This window comes from Perognathus longimembris, chromosome 9 (genome assembly GCF_023159225.1).
Source record: "Perognathus longimembris pacificus isolate PPM17 chromosome 9, ASM2315922v1, whole genome shotgun sequence".
NCBI lineage: Eukaryota > Metazoa > Chordata > Mammalia > Rodentia > Heteromyidae > Perognathus > Perognathus longimembris.
Genome location: NC_063169.1, coordinates 11,579,182 through 11,599,075, shown reverse-complemented (window position 1 = coordinate 11,599,075; position 19,894 = coordinate 11,579,182). Strand labels below are relative to the sequence as shown.

Genomic DNA, 19,894 nt, shown 5'->3' with positions numbered 1-19,894 from the left:
CTAATCCTAGCTGCTCAGGCGGCTGAGAGTGGAAGGATCATGACTGAAGGATAGCCTGGGCAGAACAATCCCTGAGACCCCACCTCCAAAATATCCAGTGAAAAGCTAGGCTGAGAGGATGGCTTAAGAGGTAGATTGCCAGCTGAGCAACTGTGAGGCCCTGAGTTCAAACCCTGGTATCAGCCAAAGAACAAAACATGAAGAGGGTTTAAAACTGAGGAGTTTGACTTGTGTATTTCTTCCAAGCACTCGCTCTCAGACCATCCTGGCTCGTATCTTACCTTTTCCCCTCCCTCTCTCCACAGAACTCTATTCGGCACAACCTGTCACTGCACAGTCGATTCATGCGGGTCCAAAATGAGGGGACTGGCAAGAGCTCTTGGTGGATCATCAACCCCGATGGGGGAAAGAGTGGGAAGGCCCCCCGGCGCCGGGCCGTCTCCATGGACAACAGCAACAAGTACACCAAGAGCCGGGGCCGCGCGGCCAAGAAGAAGGCAGCCCTGCAGACTGCCCAGGAGTCGGCCGACGACAGTCCTTCCCAGCTCGCCAAGTGGCCCGGCAGCCCCACCTCCCGCAGCAGCGATGAGCTGGACGCGTGGACAGACTTCCGCTCACGCACCAATTCCAACGCCAGCACCATCAGCGGCCGCCTGTCGCCCATCCTGGCGAGCACAGAGTTGGATGATGTCCAGGACGACGATGCACCCCTCTCCCCCATGCTCTACAGCAGCTCAGCCAGCCTGTCCCCCTCGGTGAGCAAGCCGTGCACCATGGAGCTGCCGCGGCTCACCGACATGGCGGGCACCATGAATCTGAACGATGGGCTGACTGAGAACCTCATGGACGACCTGTTAGATAACATCACACTCCCGTCATCCCAGTCATCACCCACTGGGAGCCTCATGCAGCGGAGTTCTAGCTTCCCGTACACCGCCAAGGGCTCCGGCCTGGGCTCCCCAACCAGCTCCTTTAATAGCACGGTGTTCGGACCCTCCTCTCTGAACTCCCTGCGCCAGTCTCCCATGCAGACCATCCAAGAGAACAAGCCAGCCACCTTCTCTTCCATGTCGCACTATGGCAACCAGACACTCCAAGACCTGCTCACTTCGGACTCACTCAGCCACAGCGATGTCATGATGACCCAGTCAGACCCCCTGATGTCTCAGGCCAGCACTGCTGTGTCTGCCCAGAACTCCCGCCGGAACGTGATTCTTCGCAGTGACCCCATGATGTCTTTTGCTGCCCAGCCTACCCAGGGGAGTTTGGTCAATCAGAACTTGCTCCACCACCAGCACCAAACCCAGAGTGCTCTTGGTGGCAGCCGTGCCTTGTCGAATTCCGTCAGCAACATGGGCTTGAGTGACTCCAACAGCCTTGGGTCAGCCAAACACCAGCAACAGTCTCCTGGCAACCAGTCTATGCAAACCCTCTCGGACTCTCTCTCAGGCTCCTCCTTATACTCAACTAGTGCAAACCTTCCTGTCATGGGCCACGAGAAGTTCCCCAGCGACCTGGACCTGGACATGTTCAATGGGAGCTTGGAATGTGACATGGAGTCCATTATCCGTAGTGAACTCATGGATGCTGATGGGTTGGATTTTAACTTTGACTCCCTCATCTCCACGCAGAACGTTGTTGGTTTGAACGTGGGGAACTTCACTGGTGCTAAGCAGGCCTCATCTCAGAGCTGGGTGCCAGGCTGAAGGATCACTGAGGAAAGGGGAAGTGGGCAAAGCAGGTCAGTGCCCAAGGCTATGGCGTAACAATAACAAGGAAGGGCGACAGAGCACCTGTCCTCTGTTTACCTTAACTGCCCTGGAGAGCGGTAGGCCAGTGGTACACCATCCTCTGGCCCCCAGCCAGTCACCCCAGAGTTGTGCTTGCAAGCCAGATAGGGCTGCTAGGTGCCCTTCCCACTGCCCGGGAGTTTTCCTGACAGAAAGAAGAGCGCACGCACATGCAGAGCGGCTCCTTTGCATCTTGCAGTCCCCTCCATGGTGGCCGGGTGGATGAGAGTGGAAGGAGAAGGAAGGAAGGGAAGCTTAGGTCCTACTTCCGGTGAAGGACGCAAGCCCCAGGGCCCCCTTCCAGGCACTCAGATCCAGCACTTCCCTTGTCAGCCTGCCATGTGACGAGACGCCTCTTCACCTTTTTTTTTTTTTTCCAACAAAGTAATGATTTGTGGTGATGGAGCATGTGTTTCTGGACTCTGTCCTATGTACACTCTCAGTTATTCTTCACAGTAGTACTAGGCATCTGGGTTGGTGCTCAGGACTTAAGCATTTAAAAATAGAAAAAAAAGCATTTGGAAAGACAAGATTTTATATGAGGGAGCAGTTATTCATGGGCTTCTCCTTGTTATTCAGTCTACAAATGATGTCAGACACAGTGGCACACTTGTGGATGGTGGCACAGAGGTTTGATTTGGGATCAGAGTTGAGAACTGAATACAACTTCTACCACTTTCTGGCTGCTGTCATGGGCATGTCACAGTGCCTGCACCTCAGTTTCCCATTTTATAACATTAGTGACCCTCGCTACTCCACAGGGTTTTTGCAAGAATCAAATGCACAAAAGTATGTGAAGGTGCTTTGCAAAACTGCGGTGGGTTGAAGGATGTACAGTGCAGTTAGACAAACATCCTGACTGACAGATGATAAGACAGGGAGTCCAGTGAGGTTAAATAGTTTGCCCAAGGTCACACAGCTGGACTCAAGAGTCCATATTTCTTAAGTGGCTGGATCCATAGCAATTCCTTATTTTTTTAGTTGGTACAGAATGGGACGTGCTCCCGACTTAGCCCAAGTAGCAGCTAATAGAAAGCTTGCCCTGGAACTACCCTTCTAGAACAGTGAGGGGAAACTTTGAGGCCTTCTGCTAACAGGTTTGTACCCCCAGACACTCCATGCTTAAGGCCTCTGCTTTGCCCCAGTTCTGTTTGGTTTTTTTCCCCATTAAGTTTCATTCTCAGAAAACTGCTTACTCCCTTCTTTAAGTGACATGAAAGAGAAAAGGAATTCAAAGCCATAAAAACCCAGTCTTGTTAACCCTCTTCATGCAAAGGAATTACAAGGGGCTCCTACAGCGAGCTCACTGAAGCCCTGGGTAGCTGTGGAAAGGGAATGTCTTGAGAGCCAGCACTGTGAGCTAAAGCATCTCCGCTTTCCCAGGCAAGAATAGGCCCCTAATGGAGCCCAGGCATCTGCTCTGTCATTTAATGGCCCTTGAGCTGGTTTTAAAAAAAAAAAGGCTGTAATGGAAGCTAAATAGGATGACAGTGCTCCCGGGCCAGCCGGTGCCACGCGCTACCTTCACTTGAGCTGATGGAGGTTTGGCTTTAGAAATTTAGATATTGGGCTTTTGGAAGAATAGATTGCGTGTCTTCTAAAGACACAGTTTTACTTGGGCTGTCATTGTAAGGAGGCCACGTCCTAGCTCACTGGAAAGAATGAGTTGAGCAGAAAATGTGCCATCAAATTTTGTCTGATATCTCAAGCGTGAATTTCCCTCTTTGTGTGTGTGTGTGTGTGTGTGTGTGTGTGTGTGTGTGTAATTATGCAAGATTGTACACAGATCTGTTAAGAGAGGTTTAAGTACATTCGCTTTAAATTTGTATTGGCTAAACCACAATTTTCATACTGATACATTACTGTGTGGGGCATGATGCGCTTCATCTTTGTGCCCTGGTGGAAGTAAAGTCATTTAGTCACCTTTTCCTCACCACATTTTGGTGGAGGTTAATTTAAGAGGGTATTTCTTGAGTTAAAAAGGAACCAGCCAGGAATGCCACCACTTGTCATATAATCCCAGCTCCCAGAATGCTCCTCTAGACGACATAGCAAGTGTCAAGCAAGCATGGCAACTCGAACAGCAAGTTGCCAAATCCCTGAGAAGGGAAACCAGCTCATATAAGCACGGGGCAGAGTATGGACAGCGCAAGTCCCTTGAGGGGCCCACCTTCTTGGTATAGGATTCCACAGTGCCCTGCAATGAATTGCTTTCTCAGCATTCAGGAGGACATGTGGTTGGAAGCATATTTTTACTGTTAAGTTTAACCTGTAGCTGTCACTTTATTGAAGATTCTTAAATTCAGAAAACAGGCCCTAGGGCAAAGTCACAGACCTTATTCCTCAAATTAAGAATCCCAGCTTCCCAAGAGCTCTTCTGCAGTGACTCTTTTGTTTGCCTCTGTGTTGTTGTCCATACTGATTACAGCACCCTGGCAAGAGGTCCCATGGCCTTTCCGCGTGGTGGTCATGGAACAGCTCTGTCCAGATGACATTTTGCTGGAGAATTATATTGGGGTGCTTCTCTGGATATCTCACAAGTGGCATTCATTTTAGGGCATAGGCAAAATCCTTTGACCTCTGGATCTGTCTGCAAGAGAAACATTCTATACTTTTTTTGTGAGTGGCAGTATTCCCTCAGATACTCCTGGGCGTACACACTGTTGGACTCAAGCTCTTCAAGCTCTTGGATCCTCTTGAGTTAGACAGGTGTCTCCATGGAGGGAAAGCAGCTTCAGTCTCTCCCTAGTATTGATGTCAGAAGATGTCTGGATCCATTTGATTTGTTTTCATCTTTTGTCAGTTGGAGACCCTTTTAGAGAACAGCTCAGAATGTAATTTCGTATTTAAACAAACGACTTCGTGATAAGGATTGGAAAACATCCACTGGGAGAAGCCAGATGGAGAGGAGAGGGGTCATTATCTTCCTGTTTCTGTCACTAGCCATATCACTATCATATGTATAGTTTGAACTTGAAACCTAACATTCTGCCTATAAAATGATAAGTACTGCTGCCAATAAAGGAAATGATGATATACTAGTATAGAATTCAGATTTGGAACTGATGGGCTACTTCCCAAAAAGGCAAATCTGTAATGCCAGTTTGATTGATATTTGAGGGTTCTATCATGTCTTTAAATTTTACATTAAGAGATAGGACTAATTTTAACCATATAGGGATAGCATTTGGCACGTCATATATCTAGTCATGTTTTTCTTGATGTAGGTAATAATTTATGTTTTAGAGGATGTGATATATAGCAAACAAGAATGTGTGATATCCTGTCTGGAAAACATACCCAACTATTTGTACCTCCTCCGTAGCCTGGGTAACAGTGTGTTCTGTATCCGTAGGGGTCTTTATTCTTGCCTCTTTAAGAAGCTTAACATCTCACCTGCCATTCATGAGATAACTGATCTTTCTAGTGTTGATAACAGTAAAGGAAATTTGATACAGCTATGAACAGGGATTCTTGGTAGAGGCTGGGACATTCCATCCATGTTGTTTTCCTCTGGAAAGCAGTGACATCCAGCACAAACACTGCTTTTCCTTGGACTTGTTACCATCTACCTGTGCATGCTTCTGGCCAGCCTGCTGAGCATGGGACAGAGCCTGAGAGTTTGCCACTTCAAGCAAGTGCATTTATAAACGGCTTTATGTTAGAAAGGTCTCTCCTGGCCATGGAGCTTGTTGTGGACTATCAACACATGGGTTAAACATCACAATTACAAATTGTAATTCTTATAAACTATAAGCTCCTATTAAATGTTTCTTTTTCGAGTACTTGCACTGCTCAATACCCGATCCCTTATAAATGCCGTTTTCTGTAAGTGGAGTCTTCCCCTGGGGCTGTGTGTGCATCTCAGGCCGTCTTTTTGAGTGGGGAAAGGAAATGGGCTGATCAAGAGCTACCTCTGTGTCCTGGCTGGGGAGATGGCCTGCCCCTGCTCTCCTCCGCCCTGGTGGGCGGGATAAGGATGACACTTGCTAGCTGCCTTTTGTCCCCAGACTTAAAGACCAAGGTTGGATTTTATTCAAAGGTAGAGATTTTCTTATCCTTAAAAGAGATATCACATATTTTACTCTATTCTTACTGATGTGTTCATTTGTTTTCAAAGTCTTGCTTTACCCTCTAAAATGTTTCCAGATTTAAACTTTAGGAACTAAATGAATTAAAAATTTGTTTTGTGAATTGGTGACACTGTAGATGCTTAGCGATCCCATAGGTCATTGCTCCTCAAAGTACTCCACAGAATAATTACATTTAAGCTGTCCATGAGAATGCAGTTGAAAATGGAAGCTGTTTTGGAAATACTGTGTTGAACAAAGGAAAATTAGGTTATTTCCAGCAGGTTGTCTTAAAAACGAAATTAACATTACAGACCTTGGAGGGTAGGCTGTGTCACAAACATTTGATATCTTGAATGAGTCTTTTTTTTTTTTTTTTTTGCCAGTCCTGGGCCTTGGACTCAGGGCCTGAGCACTGTCCCTGGCTTCTTCCCGCTCAAGTCTAGCACTCTGCCACTTGAGCCACAGCGCCGCTTCTGGCCGTTTTCTGTATATGTGGTGCTGGGGAATCGAACCTAGGGCCTCGTGTATCCGAGGCAGGCACTCTTGCCACTAGGCCATATCCCCAGCCCCCGAGTCTTTTTTTTTTTTTTATAACCCAAGAACCCACAGGATCAGTATTCTCACAGAACCCTTAGGAAATCCTTCCTTGTAGCATTGCTAAAATAGATGGTGGATTCTTCATGTTTTCCTCTGGGAATGGAGGGCTATGATTGAACCCAGGGCCTTCCAATTGCTCAGCAAGTGCCCTATCACTTGAGCCCTGCCCTTGCCCTCAGCCTTCTTCCTCCTTGTTCTGGAGGGGTTGGGGGCGGGGGGGGGGGGGGAGGGGCACGCCTTTGTCACATAATAAGCATCTCTCAGCCATGGGCTGTGTTCCTCCTATGGATGCACTAGCTGTCTAGCATATGGCAGACCCCATTTTGATGGAAATGCTCAAAAAAATCCTAGAGTCATTAGACAGAAGGTATGTTGAGTACCTGCTGGGCACAGGGATCGAGGTGAATCAGAAGGAACCTCACCAGGCCGGGCACTGGTGGCTCACGCCTGTAATCCTAGCTACTCAGGAGGTTGAGCTCTGAGGATCATGATTCAAAGCCAGCCTGGGCAGAAAATTCCCCGTGACTTGACTCCAATTAACCACTCAAAAACCAGAAGTAAAGCTGTGACTCAAGTGGTCGAGCACTAGCCTTGAGCACAGAGGCTCAAGGACAGCACCCAGGCCATGAGTTCAAGCCCCACAACTGACCAAAAAAAAAGAAAGAAAAGAGCCTCAACTTCAACTGCCTGCGTTGGTAGTGACTACTTGTCCTAGAGTGAAAAACTGCCTTATATGGTAGGATGGAGCACAATACACGCATAACATGGCAACCTTAACATGCCAGTTTCTTGGACAACCCTGATCTAGAGAGCTCTACTTCCTTATTGTATGTTTCTTTCCATATGTCTTTGGGGCATACAAACACAGACCCCACTACTTCAGGAGTTCCATCAGAATGGCTCAGAGTTCAGTCAGGCTCAGGATGAGGGTTTCTGTTGAAAGCCCAGCAGGACTTTGCTGTAGGTTTTGGGTGTGTGTGTGGGTGCATGCTCTCCTTCCTTTTTTTTTTTTTTGTAATTATTTGTTTGTTGGACATAAGGCAACTTGAGCCCACTGGAGCATGTTGTTCCTGGGTTCCACTCTGAGGTGAACTGTGGGTTAAAAGGCCTCCCTCTAGCTGCTTGGGAGTTGAGCAAGGCCCTGTGAAACTGCAGAAGGACCGTGGATTAGTAGCACATTTTTATGGCCACATGGCTCTGAGTCAAGCCATGCATATGAGTCTCAGTTTGCTTATCTATGCAATGGGGTTAAAATTAGCCTTCCTTCTCAGGGCTAGTTCTTACAGGACTAGCTCTGACATGGTTTGCTGCCTTTTGTTTGCCCCTCTAAAAAAGTTATTTAATGTTTGTCGTGTGTGGGTTCCTCCTCCTCTCACTAGAGTCTAAACTTAGTCTTTGCGCTTGCTAAACAGTTGTACTGCCCCTTGAGCCCCCCCCCCTCCAGCCCTTGTTGGTGTTATTTTCCAGATAGGGTATCACTGTATGCCCCGGCCGGGCTGGACTGTGTCTCTGGGATGGCAGGTATGCCCAGCCATGGTGCTTTCCCCGTAGCTGGGGTAAGAGATGTGCACCACTCAGTCCGGCCATTGGTTGAGATGCAATCTATTGAACTCTTATGCCAAGGCTGGCCTGGAACTGCAATTCCTTGCGTTTCCTACTTCCCAAGTAGCTAAGATTACATGCGTGAGCCACAGTGCACAGCTTTTTTTCTTAGGATTTTAAATGACTCCAGCAATCAATACAGACTAAAGGAAACAGCTGCGCCAGTCTTACACTCTAAGCACAGAGAGCCGCTACTTTTCTCAGTAAACTAGAATGGGTCCATATTCTTTTCATTCAACAGGTATATAGCACTTGTCTGTTGGATAAAAAGCCTTTGCTTTTTGAAGACAATGTTCCCTAGAACTCCTGCCTACTAATTTGAGGGTGCCCATCAGAGAAACCCGTGTTTTTCCACTTCCAAAGTCGGCCTCTGCAGCTGGACCAAAAGGTTGGATGTGGTGACCAAATCATTCCATTAGCATCTTTGAGGGAGTGCTTGCGCAGCCTGGCTGTGTGACCTTGGGTTTCCCTAAGGGCCTGGTGGGGTCACAGGAGCTAGTGGCCAGCTGCGAAGGAGAAGCCGCACCTGTCCTGGCTCAGCCCACGGAGCCATGCGCCATGGTTCTGGTCTTCAGAACTTGTCCTTGCTGCCCTCCACTGGCAGGCCACCCCAGCCACACAGCCTATCCGGGGCTCCCTCGGAAACAAGCCTCATACGGGCAGAGGCTGCAGTGGCATTCCGAAAAGACGGCGATTTTACCTCTTAGGACACAATTTTGTTGTTAAAGACAGCCATGGAAAACTGAAAGGCTGCCCTTCAGTCCCCGTTGAAATGCTGTGCTCCCAAAGGACCGACTGGGGCCGGCGAGCAGGTGTGTAGCCTGCTTTGGTTTCTTTTTTTTTTTTTGCACTAAGCGATGTGGGCCTTATTCTGTAATTCTAGATTTTTTTTTTATTGGATAACCTTTTTGCTAAAGATCCGTGATAATCATTTATTAAAGGATGAGAATCCCTTATTCATGAAGTCTCTGAGGATAATTCCAGTGTGTTTGAAGGATGGACTTAATTGCTAGTCTTGCAAGTTTGATTGAAGGTTTGTGTATCAGTAGTCTTTCCTTCTCTTTCTTTTTCTCTGATGAAAGAAATCTGAGCCATAGATTTCTTTGAAGAACTATTTTATTCATTCTTTTGAAAACTATTCATGTCTGTGTAGAATGTTTATTCCTTGGGGGAAATTTGTGGCCAGGAAGAGAAGGCCAGAGAGAGAAGTCTCAGAGGTCTGAGGTCACAATTCTAAATTATTTTTCACTTAGCGGTTCACGTGGTAAAGCATCTGCCAAGTAAGCATGAGGCACTGAGTTCAAACCCCAGGACTGCGCCCCTGAAGTTCCACTAGGCCTCCCTTTCTGCACATGCAGCAGTAATCCACTTACAACATGTAGATTCAGAAGGGACCAGGAAAGTATGTAGCCCAAATAGCTCTAAGTAGTCAGACCTGTTAGAAGGTGGTCCTTCCGCGTGACTGAAGGTGCTGCCAGCCAGCTTCCTCCCCGCGGCCTGCTCCGCCGACTGGGGTGGGGAGGCCTGGTGCTCTGGACCACGTGCAGGTGCAGATGGCATGGCTGGGTGGGGGCCGCCAGACCACCAGCGCTGGACCCTCCTGCGAAGCCATGCGGAACCCCTCCTTTCAGCTCCCCCTGGGTTGGCTTCCTGTGTTAGGGTTTGATGACTGCTTTTTTGGTCACCATCTGTCAGCAGCGTGTCCTGGTCCTACCAAATAGGTGGATGAGTGGTTCAAACTACTTGCGTGACTCTGCTGTTTTTGTTGTTAGTTTCAGAATTACTTGGAAAATTCGATTGTCTCTCAAAGCCTTTATACTATCTAAAGTAAGAAACGAGAACTTTGGAGGATACCCCTCTCATGGCCCCCACTTCTGTACTTGGAGCCTCGAATGGACTAGTGACTACATCCCCTTCCGCCTACTTTCTGGAGATCTAGGGCAGCTGTCATTCACCCTCCTATCCCCCACACCCCAGAACATGCAGGGAAGAGTCATCCAGGACAGGGTCACACCCAGCAAAGATCAGCAGTGACATTCAGGTCATGGCTTGGCCCTAAGCATTTCCTCCTCGGCTCCAGGTCCCTTTTGCTTTACAATTGTGGATCACTGTGTCATGACAGTAAACCTGAGACATGGACTTGCTGGGCTATTAATTTGGGAATTTGACGGCTGTTGATAATGGTTGTATATATTTGGATGTAGAGATAAGATGGAAGAAGGCTAATTCATTATTAAGTTCTTGAGAATCACTTGAGTGTTAAAAACCATGCCTTGTGTTGATTTTTTTCTTATAAGAAATAGCAGTGTTAAAAATTTAACTGAAAACTGTCCTTACCTCCCCAAAGTATACACATCTAAGATCCTGTCCTGTTCTCCAGGGAAACTCATTCTTGGCAAATTGGAGTGGCTTTGGGGCAGCCGGGCAGAGAGGAAGCGAAGTGAGGCCTCTTCCAGGAATAGGGCTTACTCATTTTATAACCAATATTAACTGTCTTGTACTTTGAAATTTCCACGGGACTTGAAACGTGAAAGAAATTTTGTTGCCCTCCTTGGAATCTGTGAGGATTGAAGGCAACTCTTAGGTCTGAGACAGTGGTCTTAAAATATCAGATGTCTCCTAAATGGTTAGTTTCACCGGAAGACTTTTCTTTCCCTTCTCTCGGGGAGTTCACCATATTGGAAGCTCGAAGTTCACAAAGAAATGGTCAATCCAGGTACCATGCGATCAGGTGCCCGGTGTGAGGCGTTGGCATTCAGTAAAGGGCAAAGCATGGGAGATGGGGCGGAGGACCCGTCTGGGCTCAGGAGTGATTCATGCGGTCGGGGGGGGGGGGGGGACAAGCATCCTCATGCCCGAGCCATTGGGCGAGTGGAGGGTTTGTTCCCATAACATTGGCATGCAAACTAAGGATGAGGTAGTACTTAATCCATTCGGTCTTTACCAGCTAAAGTCTTTGGATATTAAAATCAGTCCAAAGGGAATCCAAATACTCCTTAAAGGTGTTTGTTTGCCTTTACTATGCTTCTTTAAGATAATACCCACACTTCGTAATCATCTATGCAGAAATCATCTTACCACGAAAATATGAAATCCCCACAACTTTGCTATTGACACTAAATCACACCTACAGAGAGTATTGGCTAACAAAAATCTCTGCCCATGCGAAGACAGAGCTAGTTCATTTGTTCCCGTGGAACCTATTTAGCCATCAGTAGTCCTTTACGCAGTTCTTTGTCTGAGTGATAACTTAAGAGGGGCACTTCCCTCCTCATATTCTCTCATGTTTTGTCAGCATGGACTCCAGGATGGCCAACAAGGGCAGGCAGGTCTAGCTGCAGGTACCCACCAGCCTGCCTTGGAAGGCTCTACTAAACACCTGAAAAGGTAGGCATTCCTAGGAGGTAGCCAGCATAGCACTTTGTACAAGTCAAGCTCTACTTTCATGCAAAGTCTGCTTTTATTTTTTTTCAATAATGTGATTAAAATGCTTTTCCTTGTCATCTTATCATTAAAAAAAATTCTCACTCTAGAAGTGGCGCTGTGGCTCAAAGTGGTAGAGCACCAGCCAACCTTGGGCTGACGAGCTCAGGGACAGCGCCCAGGCCCAGAGTTCAAGTCCCATGCCCCACCAAAAAAAAAAAAGAAATATCACTCTTAAGTTTCCCTAAACTATTTCTCCTAACTCCTCTAGTAGAAAGAATCACAACCCAGGAGCCAAGTTTCCTGGATATTTATTTAACTTTTCTTTTGAGAGGTTTTACAACTGGATAGAAACCTGGCCTCTAATCTGCCTAGAACGTCCTTACCTTTTCCATCGTGAACTACTCAGCACCTAACATAGCAAAGTGACAGCACTTACCAAAACGGACTTATGTGCAGCTGCGCCTGCTACCTTCTTGCCCTGGCAGACATAGAAGATGGCCAGCAAGTCAGGCTGGTGCTGGCTTTGTACTCGCCATCACTGACCACCAGGCTGATTTTCGTGAGGACTCCTCTTCCTCACCTGCCCCAACCTAAAAGGTAATGCAAAATGATGGAAGCATAGGTGTAGCCTTTTTGCCGGCACCGTGTAATGTTGGCCTGTAGAAATGCACTGTCCAGGAACTGCTACCATTCTGGCATTTCAAAGTTAGATGTGGCTGCCTAACCTTAGACCTGCAAACATGAATTTTCCCTGGGGTGATACCAGTTCTCACAGCCTTGGTGGGTGTTGGATTGTGACTCTAGATGGGTCCGTGTCCTTTTGGTCCTTCTAGGAATGAAACAGAGATGGTGGCTGGCAGGTGCTTCTTTGCTCTGAGCCTGAATGGAAATATTCAAACTCTGAAACCCACACCTGTTCCCTGGCTCGCCACGAGGCTGTCCGGTCAGCCTGAGGGAGCCGCTCCCTTTCCCCCAGTGTTCCCGTGTAGGGTCCAGCTTGCCTGGCGGCCCCAGGCGGAGCTTAAACCATCCTTGTTTTCAAGCAGGGAGAAAGTGGCAGTTCACTTTAATTTTTATTTCACATGCTGACTTTTCTCTAACTTGAAATTCTAGCTAGGAAAATGGTTGATAACCTTCTTGGATTGGCAGGTGTGAGAGTTTTAACCTCCCGGCTCATTTCCTTTCTATATCGTAGTCAGTGTTGAAGTCGTCTTTCCTTCTTGGCCAAGAAGATGAAATCCTGCTGACAAGTGTGTGCGTTTCTCCACAGTGGAGAAGGGGACGGGTATGTCCATGCTCGGATTCCAGTTGATTGGGTTGTTATGTGTTCTGTGTTTTTAGAGGCAGCTCCCTTTCCTAGAATGTCATGTGACTTCGTGGTGATAATTAGGCAGAAGCTTGTCTTCCCTACAGATGCCAGGATTACAGAGGGACTGATCTCACCAGAGACCAGATGACAGCATCCACATGTATTTTTAGTTTAGGCCTCATCATTTATTTGGTCTCCTCATTTCACTTTCCTTGCATCAACAGCCTGATTTTAAACTTCTGGAGCAGGGAGGGCGAGGGGGGCACCTCCTCCCTCTTGAAGGAAGTCACTAGTGAGACAGGGCAACCATTTCTCCTCATCGTTAATTGGTATATTGCCTAGTAACTGCCAAGTAACAGCTGTGGTTTTGTCAGCTATCTACTTCCTTTTCCTTCCAAAACCTTCCAAAAGCTGTGCTTAATCTGATATGTTTTTACACTACAAGGGTATCAACACACATACACAAGCCTCACAGTTAACTAAAGGGCCATACTTTAATCCACGAGAGGGTGATGAGAGCTTCCTAAATCCCATGAAACTCCTATCCCAGCCAGGCATCGTTGAATTCCCAGCGCAGTAGCTGATTGTGCTTCCCAACTCTTCTGGTCCTTGACCGAGGCAAATGACCATTGGAGCTGCAGAAGTGCCATGAGAAGTCTTACGCCGGGGCAGCTGCTGTCTTCCAAAGGGTTATTTCTATCTCCTGGGTCTTGTTTTTAAGTGGTGATCTTAGTGTTTCTCTTAGAAGGTGATTATATTTCCTGTTCTGCGTTTATCTGGTTCCTTGATTTCACAATATTCGGTAGTCTGTTTTCCATCTGTTACAGAGAAAACCAGGTTCTTTTCAGTCGTATGAAGTGATCATTTCTGCCCTAACTGTGCCCTCTATAGGAGCTGCCTCTGTCCCTGTGCCTGGCACTGGAGGCCTCAGCCACCAGCGCCAAGGCAGCTTCCCGCATCAGCTGCCCCATGAGGCCACTGTCTGAGACCCGGGAGGACGGCCCCGGACATAGCATCACAGGTCTTCCCGCCCTAGCTTGTTGGGCAGAAAGGGGAGAGTGATGATCAGTGCATCTCCTTTTTAATGATGATCCTCCCAGAAGATTCGGGGCCTTTTGCTGAGGGGATGGGTATGTGGCCCGGGGATTGGTGTGGTATGTCTTTGTACTTGCCCAGGCAGGACTGATGGTCTGTCCTGCATAGATGATGCTGCGTCTGGGGTCGAGGCGTCCTCTGGCTCCTCCCCTCCGTATTGGGGCGCCCCAGCAGCACAGCTAGCTGCAGCTCTGCCTCTGTACTTAGGGAATGAAGTGTGTTATGTTCCCATTATGCACCAGTTTTTGCAGTGGATTAATTAACACCAAAGGGAACGAGGGAGGGGTCTGAATTAGGTAATATCTTGACGCACCTCCCTTAGAACTTACAGAAAGTCAGGGTCGGGACTTGGGGACTGTAGTCCCTGGGTCCCTGATGACTAATTGCATAGTGATGTTAGACTGTGATTTATGAAGTGTTATTGTGAAGGAAAAAAACCAAATTCCCTTCAGAAGACTTCCGTCTGTGAGCACCTGTGTGATCATGCTTCCGGGATCCGGTAGAGGATCTAGAATACCACCAGCTTTAATTTCTCACAAATACTGAGGCCTAAGATTTACTTTAGCTTTCCTCCCTCTGAAAATAAGAAATCATTGTTTTATTCCAGATAACCTCTCCTCCCACCAAAAACAAACAAAAAAAACCACACACACACACACACACACACACACACACACACATGATTATCCAGGGAAGCTAAATACTAGAAATCCATGGGGGACCGGAGGGACAGGAGGGATTAAGGGGGCTCCTTATCTTTTTTTAAAATGTAGGATTTAATATCTATCTATCTATCTATCTATCTATCTATCTATCTATCTGCCAGTCCTGGGGCTTGGACTCAGGGCCTGAGCACTGTCCCTGGCTTCTTTTTGGCTCAAGGCTAGCATTCTACCTCTTGAGCCACAGCACCAAGTACTTCTGGCTTTTTCTGTTTATGTGGTGCTAAGGAATCGAACCCAGGGCTTCATGCATGCTAGGCGAGCTCTCCACCTCTAAGCCACACTCCCAGCCCCCTCCTTATCTTTATTGTCTCTGCCTTCAGTAAAATTTGGAGCTATAGCAAAGGCAAATATAACCATTAATATATATCATTCTTGCCGTCTTTGCAAATGTTGATGGTAGAAGGTGAGATTACCCCACAGACACAGGAGAGCTTGGAGCCCCAAGAACACTGGTGGAAATTCCAAATGGACATGTGTTGCGTCCACGGGCGGGGCAGATGTATGCACCTCATCGTGTGTGAGCTTCGTGGCTCATTGCTCATTATTGAGTCACCCTGCCTGGTGGTAAGAAGAGCTCGGGCTTGTGATGCTGCACGGCCACTTTTTTACCTATGTCTTGGCCTGTAGCCATTTCTTTACTACCATGACAGCCAACACTGTCTCCATAAACGAAAGATCTTATGTCTCAGACCTGTCATGTCAGTTCTTTTAGCTCCATCTCTGAATGTACTTTTTTTGGTGGTGTTAATCCTCTTTGCTGGGCTCAGTTGGTCCCACGAAGCCAGGAAGCCAGATAACGCTTGTGTAAGTGCTCTGGAAGTACCCCTAACAGTCTTTTCCATTGAAGACTATTGGAAACAAAATAACGGTGCGGTTGTTCATTGTTAGCATTGTGTTTTGTAGGCAATGTGCTTGGCTTGGTGTTCTTTCTCTGCAAGATAGCCTACTTAGAGATAGCTTAACTCCTTGCTGCATATCACGTGCAGTGCAAGCTTACTGAGCCTTTGTAGGAGGACTGTGTCCTCTCCCTTGGCATCAAGGGTATCGATGGAAAGGATGGTGAGCAAGTTGCCTTAGCCCACCTGTGTCTGGTGGGTGTCAGGGAAAAGAGAACTATAGCTGGTGTCTGCTTTGGGTGATAAATGTGCCTCACTTTAGTGGGAAAGCACCATGGGAAAACCCCTGGGTTCCCAAGTTTAGAACAAAAGTCGATACCCTAGACATCCCTAACTTAACAGGGCCCACCAGAACATCCGCAGCGTGCCTTCCCTCCTTAGCTCCCCAAAGTGCACCATCTTAGTTCCACGGGCTTTTCGACTTCGGAGCATTTTATAATAAAGGACCAAGTAAGAAATAAGGAAAGTGATCCCACTTTGCCCTTGGATTTTTCAGCCCTTTAAAAGTGTGTAGCAGACCAGCTTCACTGTGCAGCCTGGGCCCCAGGGGCGGGCGAGCCGGGGGAAGCTCATGAACCTGCCCCTGGGTGCCCCGTTGCCATTCAAACGCCCTTAATGATATCTGCTTTTCTCTTCTTGTCTTTTAGACCCTCAAACTGACACAGGACCTACAGAGAAAACCCTTTGCCAAATCTGCTCTCAGCAAGTGGACAGTGAGACCGTTTACAGCTTAACACCTTTGTGAATCCCGCGCCATTTTCCTAACCCAGCAGAGACTGTTAACAGCCCTTTACCCTGGGTGAAGCACTTACCCTTGGCACAGAACTCTATAAAGTATGCAAAATCTTCCTGGTACGGGGTGGTGAGCCACCTGCCAGCGGAGGACAGCACCCATCAGCACCGCCCAGTCTCCTTCAGAGCACATCGGGAGCCCCCACGGACGATTCTGTGGTGTTTCAATAGCGTGATGGTTTATGGGATGTGTTAAGTGTTGTTTAGTGTTTGTTTTCTTTTGACCCTCTGAGTTTTCCACACACATTAACTTGCAGTATTTTTCTGTTAACATGTTAACCATCCTTTCCCCAGGCACATTTAGAAACAGAAGGAAAATGTTAAACCATTGTGGCTTTGGGCATCACTAGCTTTGGAGCCCATGGAACTCCATAAACTAACACATTATATAAACTAGATGGTGGGGGGGATTTTCTTTCTTCTTTTGTTTGGCAAAATATCCTTTTCTAAAAACTGAACAATGGCACAATTGTTTGCTATGCACACCCGTCCAGGACTGAGCCACGCGTAGGTGACACAGCACAGCCCGCACCCGAGCCCGCGTGTTTGTGGTTCTCAGCCTCTGGGTAGGGTGGTCTGTGGGGGAGACCCGCCGGTCACCTGGGACTTGGTCTCTCATCAGTTTCTTCAGCTACTGCAGTGGACAGTTTTGAGCTGGTAGGTTAGAAGTTAAGATCTTTTCAGGAAAGCAGTAAGTTCAGCCATCCACTCTTTGCCAAATGCCACAGTTTTCAGGAGAGAAGAAAAAAGGAAAAACAATGTGTCTTGTTTTGCTTTTCAGAAAAAAAAATGAGCTTACAGTGAGCTATGAGCAGAGGCCACACCAAGTCATTAGGAGGACAAGTCTCACTTCACCATTTCAAATCCACATCCTTGATTACTTTCAGCCTTGCTGCGTAGAATCTGATCTTGTAGAAGTGTATGAGTGAAAGGCAATAGCATACAAACTGATTTTTTTAAACATAAGCTTAAGTTGCAGTTGTATAAGAGATACAATGGAAGTAAAAATAGGGCAGTTTAGACATTTTTTTTTAAAAACCTTCCTGCTTGTATGGATTTCATTTCGTTGTGTTTTCAAAAAGTTATGGTGCTGTATAGGTGCTTTCTGTTTAACCTGGAAAGTGTGATTCTCTTCATCACCCCCTTTGTAGACAGAATAGTTGGGAACACTTTTGGTACATATGAAATCGGTGTAACGATGCTCTGATTAGCACAGCATAAACAGACTTCTCCAAAGTGATATACAAAGACTTTTTCTTTGTGTAAAAAGCATTAAGCATACAAATGTATAAGTATATTTTATCATGTACAGTACAAAAATGGAGCCTTATGCATGGGCATTAGGAACACAGGCTGGTGTTTTGGCACAGACTTCCCCGCTTGAGTTCTCGCTGATGCTTGTAGCATGGCAGTGGGCACCGACCCGGATGTGCACCCACCGCCGCCGGCCACCCGGGGCCCCCTGTGCCCCTTTCTTTCTAACTCCTCTGGGGATGATGCTGGTGGTGATCATAGCTCCTAGCCTAATAAGAGTTCCATTTGGTATTGTCACACGTCTCTTCCGCCTCGCTCTGATTGTCACATTTGAGCAGTGGCCCTGTTGGTTTCACCCTGCCTTTCACAGAATCTGTAAATTGTTGTGCAGTTGTGATTACAGTAGACCTGTAGTATATCGCCTTCTCTGAACTGCTACATGTTTATAATCTTCATTTTTAAAGTATATATAATTTTTAAAAAATATGTATTCTATGTACGTGGTCTCCTTGTCAGTGAGCCACGATTGCTTACCGTATTCTTTATACTAATGCTAGCCATTCCTTTGGTTCTTTAGTAGTCTGCTGTACAGTGTGGGGGAAAGAAGGCTGCCTGCCCGGCTTCCTGCCCTGTGCTCTCCGGGCAGAGGAACTGCGGAGGCTTTGCAGGGCGGAGGGGGCAGCGAGATCGGATAAAGGTCAGATACAAGGGAGAATCCCAAGTGCTTCCAGCTTGAAGGCCCTGAGAGTGCTCTCCTGAGCTCACAGGAACGAACTCACAAAGTAGCTTACTTGCCTATGCAGCTCTAAGACCCTCGGAGCCACTTGGGACCCCCAGTGTGTTCCAGCTTGACCATGTAGAATTCCTTTCGGACATGTGGCACCTCATGTGTCCTCTTCTTTTCCAATGTTTGTTGGATTTCGAGCACAATGTCTTACAGAATGTCCTAAGAGCAGATTATGACTTAATCTGAACCAGCTGAGGGGAAGACGGAGGGTGTGGGTCTGAGGACAAGGCCGCCTCCGATCAGGGTATCGGGGAGAAAGCTTGTTGAGCTAAGTCACACAGCGTGTACACGTAGTGTGGAAAGCTGACACTGCCACACCCGGAGAGGGTCAGGCACGAGTTCAATAATGAGGGGTCGGGACCCCTGGATCTCCACCTCAGCTTCTCTGTCTCCTCCCCTCCCCCTCCACACAAAGGCCAGACTCCTTTAGATGAGCCAGTTTATACAGTGGGCAGAGGTGTTGCTGAGCCCTCTGTCCCTTCTATCAGGTCCCCGCTTTCAGAGTGGGCTAACTCTGGGCCACCGTGTAGCGTTCTGAATGTCTTCGGTCCCTAACCGTCAGCGTGATCTGAAGCATCTCAGATGACATCGCAGCCTTCCGGCGAGGCCCAGCAGCTGCAATGTGGAATCACGAGAGCTATGCAGGGTCACCCCCAGCCCCTCGGTCAGTGAGCTGCCCCTAGGGAGCCACCCACCTGGTGACAGGAAGTCAGGAAGCAGAGTACCTAATTGTGGAGACAAGACATGCACTCTGGGGTTCACTCCATGGCTCTCTTCGGGCTCCAGAACCTGATACCTTGTACCAAAGTTAGAAAAGAGCTTTACCCCCAGCTTGCGCTGGCCTGGCACAAGGTGTGCGTGCCAGGTGCGGCGTGCCCGTGAACTGTGAATGCATCGAGGGTGTTTGCCTGCGTCACATCCTCCGCAATATGAGCGCTGAAACATTTTTACGATTATTCTTTGCCGAAGTCTGTCTTTCCTGTTAATGGAGGATCCTGCATACGTGTATAGTGCAAGGTGGGTTTTCTTTTGGGTGTTGAGTTCTAGTATTGTGTGTGTCACTTCCCCACCCCGAGGAGAAGACACCGAGGCTCACTACTCAGGACAGGTACACCCTGCTTCAGGGTGTGACTTCAGGTGGCTTCTAAACCTATACCCAGATTAAGGGTTACAGAGACAGACGTCACCCCGCCCCAAGGAGCTCCAGCCACTTAACAGTAAGAAGCATTTCAATCTCTTGGAAGAGGCCATCAGGAATAAGTCACAAAGCAAGTCTTTTGTTCCATATGCTGGTGTCAAAGGCTGATGGGAAATAAAGCTATTCCCCTTTCTCTCTAAAAGCAAAAAAGCAAACTCTGATAGCTCTGAACTCTTTTTTTTTTTCTTGTTGTATTTGAGGGAACACCATATGATTCGGTGTATTTTTTTTTTAATTAAGAAAAGCAAAAATTAAAAAAAAAATTAAGTGTAATCACTGGTAAAGAGGTACGAAATTGCCAACCCCTCCCAGAGTCTGTGGGAAGCCCTAGGGGAAAATGAAATTCTGAT

At 47.4% G+C, this 19,894-nt stretch overlaps 1 protein-coding gene across 2 annotated transcripts in view; it reads left to right on the top strand.

Moving 5' to 3' along the window:
* Foxo3 (forkhead box O3) overlaps positions 1–17,337 on the top strand; it is a 107,142-nt gene extending 89,805 nt beyond the window's left edge. For both annotated transcript variants that reach the window (XM_048353729.1, XM_048353730.1), the window contains exons 3-4: positions 306–1,741; positions 16,161–17,337. In XM_048353729.1, coding sequence (XP_048209686.1) covers positions 306–1,706 — 1,401 coding nt within the window. In that variant the 3' untranslated portion in view covers positions 1,707–1,741; positions 16,161–17,337. The remainder of the gene's footprint in view (positions 1–305; positions 1,742–16,160) is intronic.
* Positions 17,338–19,894: the final 2,557 nt, after the last annotated feature.